At 38.7% G+C, this 7519-nt stretch overlaps 1 protein-coding gene across 1 annotated transcript in view; it reads left to right on the top strand.

Moving 5' to 3' along the window:
* Positions 1–7519, top strand: part of LOC122836636 (dedicator of cytokinesis protein 2) — a 105654-nt gene that overhangs the window by 73445 nt on the left and 24690 nt on the right. Inside the window, exons 27-28 of the mRNA XM_044126345.1 lie at positions 5854–5952; positions 6050–6144. Of these exons, the coding sequence (XP_043982280.1) occupies positions 5854–5952; positions 6050–6144 (194 nt within the window). The remainder of the gene's footprint in view (positions 1–5853; positions 5953–6049; positions 6145–7519) is intronic.

Here is a 7519-nt window from a genome sequence, read left to right as displayed (position 1 = left end):
AATTATGTGTAATGATGATTGCTTTGTCTTCTCAGTGTGGCAGAAACACTCTGATTGCTAATTAATTTTCTCGTTTGTCTTGCATCGTAAAAGGCCAAATTATGAAATAGATCTTTAGTTTGTTGGTTTTTTTCCATTAAAATTTCCAACACACTTTGAACACATTTTTCTGAATGTCGCAGTTTTCTTGCAAAACTACTCGTATCCCTTCAACTTTGTCCACATTTTCGTCGCCTTATCACACACACCCAATAATTTACTGAAAACTCAAAATTAAATCCAGTGAAACCAGCTCCCTTCAGAAGTCACTTAATTAGTTAATATGGTCAAGTTGTGTGTAGTTTAGTAAATGCAGCTGTTTTGTGAACACCTTGAAGGCTTGTTAGAGAACCTTAGAGTAAACGGCATCAGTGAACCCATCAGACAAGTCAGGGATGAAGTAGCAGAGAAGTTTGAAAAGGGCTTGGGCTATGAGGCAATCAGACCATTCTGATGAGAAACAAAGACGCTGTCAGTATCTCTGCAGGAGCTGCAGCTTTGGTGAGAGCATTTGTTCACAGCACAACTCCAAAAATTCAACTTTTAATGGAAGAGTGGCAGGATATTTAAATTTCTAAAAGAGAATAATGGCATTACATTGTTCTCTTACATTAAACATTGTAAAAGATAAGATCCCCCAGCAAACATTGAAAGCATGGAGGTGGCAGCATCATGCCTTGGTTTGCTTTTTAAAAGCAGGAGCATGGTGGATGAAAGTGTGACCAAGGCTGCAAATGACTGGTCTTGAGTTGCACCTTAGAGCAGGACCACATCCCTCCATGTACAGCCAGCACTGTGTGTTAATCAGTCATATGTTAGAATATGACTGACCTAAATCTGAATATCACTGACCTAAATCCGATTAGAAAAATATCATACGTAAGACCACACGACTCAACTTCACAGATGCTCCTCATGCAGTCTAAATAAAAATGAGTCACATTTTTCAGATTTGTATTTGTCAAAACCTTAAAAAACATGATTTTTCTTCCACTTCACAGTGACGAATTCCTTTGTCCTGATCTAGTCACGTAAATTCCCAAGAAAATGTGATGAAGCCCTAAAAAATTTCAAGAAGTTTGAGTGCCAGCTGAAGTTGCGTCAGACTCTAAATGCATATTATTTAATAATGTTTCTGGACTTCCCCAACATCCCGAATGAGATTTCATGTGTGTTACTATTCACTGAGTGTTTCTCCGATGCAGCATCCTCATGAGTGTCCCTGGTGACCCCCTCCCTGTCTGAGAAAAACCAGTGATATATGCGCCACAGCAAAGTGGTTGACTCACCTTGTGTTGTGTTTCCGTTGACCTCTAGTAAGAGAGAGAATAGCTCCTGTATGTGTGCTTGTACCGATGTAAATGGGGTTGTGCATACACATGCAGGCTGAGCAGCAAGAGGGGTTTGATGCGAGTGATAGCTGTGTTAGAGCATGGTCACAGCTATTTGATTCTGGAGTGCAGGATGAGAGGAGAAGGATGTCATTGTCAAAGAGAGAGACAGAGAGAGAGAGGAGAAGGAGTGGCTGTCTAGGCTGGAGAAAGAGAAAAATCTCCTTATTTTAGCTTGCAAATATCTCATTCTATCCCATTTTTCTAGTCCTCCTGTCCTCTCATCTTCACACTTTTATTCCTTTCTCCTTGAACTCCCTCCTTTCCTAGCTTTTCTCTCTCCTATTAGTATCACCTGAATTCGTCTCCTTGTACTTGACTTGGGGGGGAGGGGAAAGAATGAGGACACATTGATCTGTTTCCTTACCAGACCGCTATGTTCATGCTCATGCTCCAAATGCAAAGAGACCCCTTAAATCTTTGTTTCAGACAAATACTCACAGCAGCTCTAATTAAACCACCTGACAATCCATCTCTACCTCTAACCCCCTCAGCTTTATATCTCGCCCTCCGGGTCTGGGGAAACATGCGGGCTCGCGTGTGTTTGTGTGTAATAGAGCGAGGTCAAAGACGAGTTTGTGTCTGCGGAGCGGTGCCGCAGGCTCCCAGTGAGGCTTTTTTTTTTTTTTTTAGGTGTTCTGTTTAAAAAAAATATTGGAAAATCACAGTTGTGAGCCATGTAATGATTTCCCACCTGGGAGGAAGCCTCAAATGGAGCAATAAAGGATGGAAGATGGAAAGAGAAGAGGAAAAGGCGGAAAGGAGACACAATCCTTTTGCTTGTTAAAGCTAGTCATAGTTATGATGTTTTGATGTGTTATTTTAATGCTTACTTTACTGACTCCTGTATTCAAGTTTTAGCTGTGTTATGATGTACTATCTTACGATTAAATGTTTCATACACAGTGTGAAAATCACCTCCCTTTTCAACAGTAGTGGGAATCGCGCTTGTCCATGTGACACACATTTCTTTGGGTTATAAACTCTTCCTCCTTAGTTTTAAGTTGCATTAATTTAATGTTCCTTTCCCCTTTCCCCCACTTTGGCAAATTAAATTAAAATAAATCTAGAAGGAAGATTGCCTTTACTCAAAGCGAAAGTTTGGCGAAGTAAATTTCAAATATAATTCATGCACAAATTGCTCAAGGTAAGAGAGAGAAGGTTTATGTAAAAAAGTTGCAACAACTGGGTGGATATTTCTGCACTCTTTTAAACACATAGTTTCTGGATAGATAGACAAACAAAACTCTGTTCTCGCTACCAGATCCTGATATTGAATTAATTTTGCTGTATAAGTAAAATTTCAATTCAATTGTATTGTGAGAAAATATCCATGTATATTTAATGAGCCAGTAAACACTAGCGAGCCTCACTAGTGCAGCGATCGGTTTCTAGCTGGGTTGTCTTTCTCATTCATTTATTTAGCTTGGTCTAAATCTTTTATCATTTAGTGCAGGAGCTTGAAAGACGAGTTTAACCAGCAACTGTAAGCTGGCAGGTAAAACATTTATTCAATTTAAAGGATGGACATTAACATTTACATGTGCTTATTTCATCTGTTCAGCGTCATGAATGGGATTTATACAAATATATCTGCACGTCACCATTGCTGTCCACACAGCAATGGCCGTGTCAGCACACATTTCCACTTTGCCTATTACAGTGGCTAAAAGTTTTCTTTCTTCAAAAAGTTTTTCAGCATTTCGATTATACCCTTTTCTGAACTTTTTCCTCAGCACCACAGTGAGGCTTAAATATTTATATATTCCTGTCAGCGCTGTGTGTAAACTGATACCAAAAGATGTCATTATGTAGTAAAATTCAACCAATTTCCACAATAAAATATAGTGTGCTCTGTGGCTTCTGGGGATTTTGTACTATAGCAAAGATGAAATTTTATTTATTTCTTTTTTTCATTTTTGTCTATATTGCAGACATTTTTCAAGGAACTGTCATTTTAAAGCAAGTTAGAAATTACAGCTTTTAATATATTTTAATCAACTGTGACCAGAGTGAGAGGATGGGAGTGAAGGATATTGCCTCAACAAGCCCCGAAATCCCTCTTTGTCTTTGTGACATCAGTGATGGCTTTATTAATATACAGCTGGCAAATGTGCTCTCCAAACTTTTTTAGCATCTCCTTGAAGGTGCTAATGAAACACATTATTTAGGGCGCAGGCAAACAGTTTGCCCCCTTGAGCATTTAGATGGAGTCTTAAAGGAGACTCTTCTCTGATAGGTCTTCAGAGAACAGTAATTACAGTGAAATAGGACAATACAGCACATGACCTGCACTTTAATTTGCAGACATGCACAGGCAAACTCACACAGAGTGATCATGGAGGCGAAAATCCTCCGTCAAATAATATTGGTAAGTGACCAAGTGCGTGGGTGGGTTCCTAATCTTGTTGCAGTTCAGTGGCTGCGCACTAAAGGGGAAACGATTGAAAAGAAAGGCAGACTGAGTTAATTGTCCTGTTCAGTCCTGTCTATAGATGCTGGGTATTTGGGGATGGTAGACACATAAAATTGTATAATTAGATTAAACTCCCACAATAATGTCCTTGGAATGGACAATAACAGTGGAGTTGGGTTTTAAAGCCAGGAGTTGATTATATTAATATCACCACTGCGTTTTGAAATAAAATTAAGGTAGTTGAGTAACTGATACGTCCAGTAATTAGTCAGTGCTTAGATGTCAGATTAAAATGGTCTCCTGGCACATTTAATAGGGGAGCATGCAGGAGAGGGGAAGTAGAGAAAGAGAAGAGAGAGATAAAAGATGCGAGTCTTCAGAAGTGGTCTCTAGTGTCACTAAATTGCAGAAGTTAGCAGGAGAAAATGGCTTCTCATGCACTAAGTTCAAACAAAATCCTTTTAGAATCTAGGAGTCTTCATATCCTGTGACATATTTATTTAATGAACCTTTTTATGTAATTGAATAGACGCTCTAGTGTCAATTTATGGGTCTCTATTTGATTTATTACTGTAACAAGCTTCCGGTTTTCTCCTTTAGAGTAAAAAGAAAAAAAAAGCACAAATTATACAGACCCTACTTATTTTGATGCCACGGGAAAAGGTGAAAGCTGTCACCGCACTGGATGCTGTTCATTTCTCATCCTCAATTAGCCATCCATCATCTCTCTTCTCTTTTGCTTGCCTCCCTTTTTCGCTGCCAAGTCTGGTGGATAATTTCACCCAGAAATACCTGTACATCTGCGGGGCTTTCTGAAACAGATTTGTGATCTTTATGTGGATTTGAGTTAAAGATCAGGAAGCACTCAAGCAGAGGAAGAAGACAGACAAATAAGAGCAGTCCCAAACCAAGGCTTTTGATTCTGTGCTCCTGTTTATGGACAGATGATTTCCAGATTAGGTGGTCAGAATTTTTAATCACTATTTACTGATAAAACAATAAATTAAAATTTGTCCAAGTAGGCTTAGGGTGACCCACGTACCAGACTAGCTCCGTGCTCGGAATCCAAATTTTTATTTTTAATTCAAATGTTCATAAAGAAAAAAAAAACTAATTAAACCATAATTTGAAAAAAACATTGGTAGATGTTTTTTTAACAGTTCAGTCACAATATGGTAACAGTCTCAATGACTTTGTGATAATGTAATAACTTGCTAATTTTATGTAATTATTAAAATAATTGCTGTGCAACATTAGAACAGACCAACACTACTGGTGTCCAGCTGCAGTCGTTTAAATTCAAAAAGACCATTAAATATGGATATACCAAATTCACTACTAATGCAGAAAAAATCTTATTGTTGCAGTTGCATTGATTCAATAAGATAATATAAATTGTCAAAGTATATGTACACTACTGTCAAAAAAATGTAAAATTGAAGCTATGATTTTGCTGCCATTTCACTACATAATGTTGCTGTGATTATGTAGTAGCAGATTGAAGTCTGCCGCTTTTCTCAATTAAAATTCGGACAGCTTTAGTGCCTTGTGTGTTTGACTCTTACATAAACCTCTGGTAAATCTTCCCTCCATCTCATGTAAGCTAATGAATGTAATGTAGAAATAGAAAAGGCCGCCAGTCCCCTTGGCAATGGTTTTGTTTGTTTATAGCAATTATGATAATTTGGGAATAACATTTCGTTGCCCTCTTGTTGGCACATGCAGGCACTTTAAAAATAACACCAGGAATAACACGTTTTCCTGCTGAGACTACGATCTCGTTTCCGCATTTTGGAACGCTAATGTCATAAATTACCAAGTGGTAATTTACCTGCAGACCAGCAGAGCTGGTCTGCAGGTGTCTCCTTATAGTTATCTGAAACTAGATGGAGCAACAATTGTTTTTTTGTTGGTTTTTTTTCTCAATTCTTGGCTTCAGATGAAAACCTTCAAGAAAAGTAATGCAGCCTTTTCCCCTCCTGTTTTATTTTGTTTTACTTCTTTTAGTCAAGAGTTGTTGCCTGCATGACAGCTATCCTGAGTCAGATGGATGATCGTCATTATGCCACATACATAGAAACCTTCACTGGAACTACTGATCTAGTGGTAACTTCACACACACGCCTCCAAATTTGCAGGCAACAAGCAATCTTTTCAACTAGATTGTTTAGGAAGTGATTCGCCTTTTTCTCTTAAATCGCAGGACTTCCTGATGGAGTCCTTCCTGCTTTTCAAGGACCTGATTGGGAAACATGTATATCCCTCTGACTGGATGGCCATGATCATGGTGCAGAACAGGTCGGTACTTCATAATGAGCAAAACTGACATGCTTGCATTTATACAGGGCCTGGAGTTTGGACGATGCACGTCGTGAGATCCCTTCATTCAGCTAAATAAGCCACAGCAGCCCTGCTATACGGCCTGCTGTTCGACCCATGAGGCATGGTGCTACATCTTAAGAAACTGTCAACATCCACAATGAATTGTTCATCTGCACCAACCCACACTGAGATGAGTTAGAGATAGCAAAGCTGGGATCAGGGCTGTAATGATGAAAACGGCTGATGTGACAAATACGCTGGTGTGCGCGGACCGATAGAGCAAAAATCTATCAATGAAAGAGGGGAGGCTAAAGCTGTGGAGCCAATAGGTAGAAGAGAAAGTGAAGTAAAAAAGAACAACTCACTCTGTAGACTGGGGCTTGGGAAGAAGTGTGCAAATATAGCATTTGAGTCCCACTACATAGAAAATGTAGGAGGAGGGGGAGTAAGAGGGGATGTCATCTGGCTTTGGATAATGATGATAGATGGTGTTTGGGCCAAAAGAGGCTGGAAGCAGTTTCTCCTTAAGTTCAAAAATGCATTAAATAACATCTCACTGATACCTCTGCACTCAGTGTGTCGAGCTGCTGTCATGCTTCTACTGAGATAGAAGAATAGCAATAGTTTAAAAAGATCCCTGAAAAAGCAGTTTACAGTATGAAACGCCATAAAATTCCTTATCTAGGAAAAAAAAAACTGTTTTGATGCATTACACATTTTTATTCATTGGATTCTTTTTTTTTTTTTTTCTCGCACGAGATTAGTTTTGTTATTGATCATTGCAGTGCCAATGTAAAGGGTTGCGTCCGTTTCTCGTGGATCTGATCTTTATTTTAAATATGGGTCTCAGTGTATGTAGTCTTTAGTGATGTATTTAAAACATTTTTGGGCAGAGGAAATCTTCATGCATTTAACAGATTTAATTAATTTCAAAAATATATGCGAGATAATTCTAAAAATGTAATGTTAGCCTACTTAGATCCAAAATTAGTTTTTAACTGTACTTTGCGTGTTTGCAAATACCAAGATGCCCCTAAGTTTCAATCATCTGACCCAAACTGTCCCCCTCAGATGAAAGGTAATGTTCACGAGCAACCCAGAGGTCACCAGGACTCAAACCTGCCAGCATCTCACTAAAAATAGATGAAGCATCATTGTCACTGTCTGCAGTGAAGCATGTGTTACATCATCATGCACTGAGCAAGGTCCTGACCAATAAAAAAGTCAACGAAATCAAGCTCAACGGGAATTTGTTGCTGCCTACATGAACAGTTCCAGTCCCTTCAGGAGAAATGCTTTATCTCCTGGTGCAAAGATTGAGCACTTTGCACAAAATGAAAAAAAAAAAAAA

Source organism: Gambusia affinis, linkage group LG09 (genome assembly GCF_019740435.1).
Source record: "Gambusia affinis linkage group LG09, SWU_Gaff_1.0, whole genome shotgun sequence".
In the NCBI taxonomy this organism is placed as follows: Eukaryota; Metazoa; Chordata; class Actinopteri; order Cyprinodontiformes; family Poeciliidae; genus Gambusia; species Gambusia affinis.
This window is presented reverse-complemented; position numbering and strand designations above follow the sequence as displayed.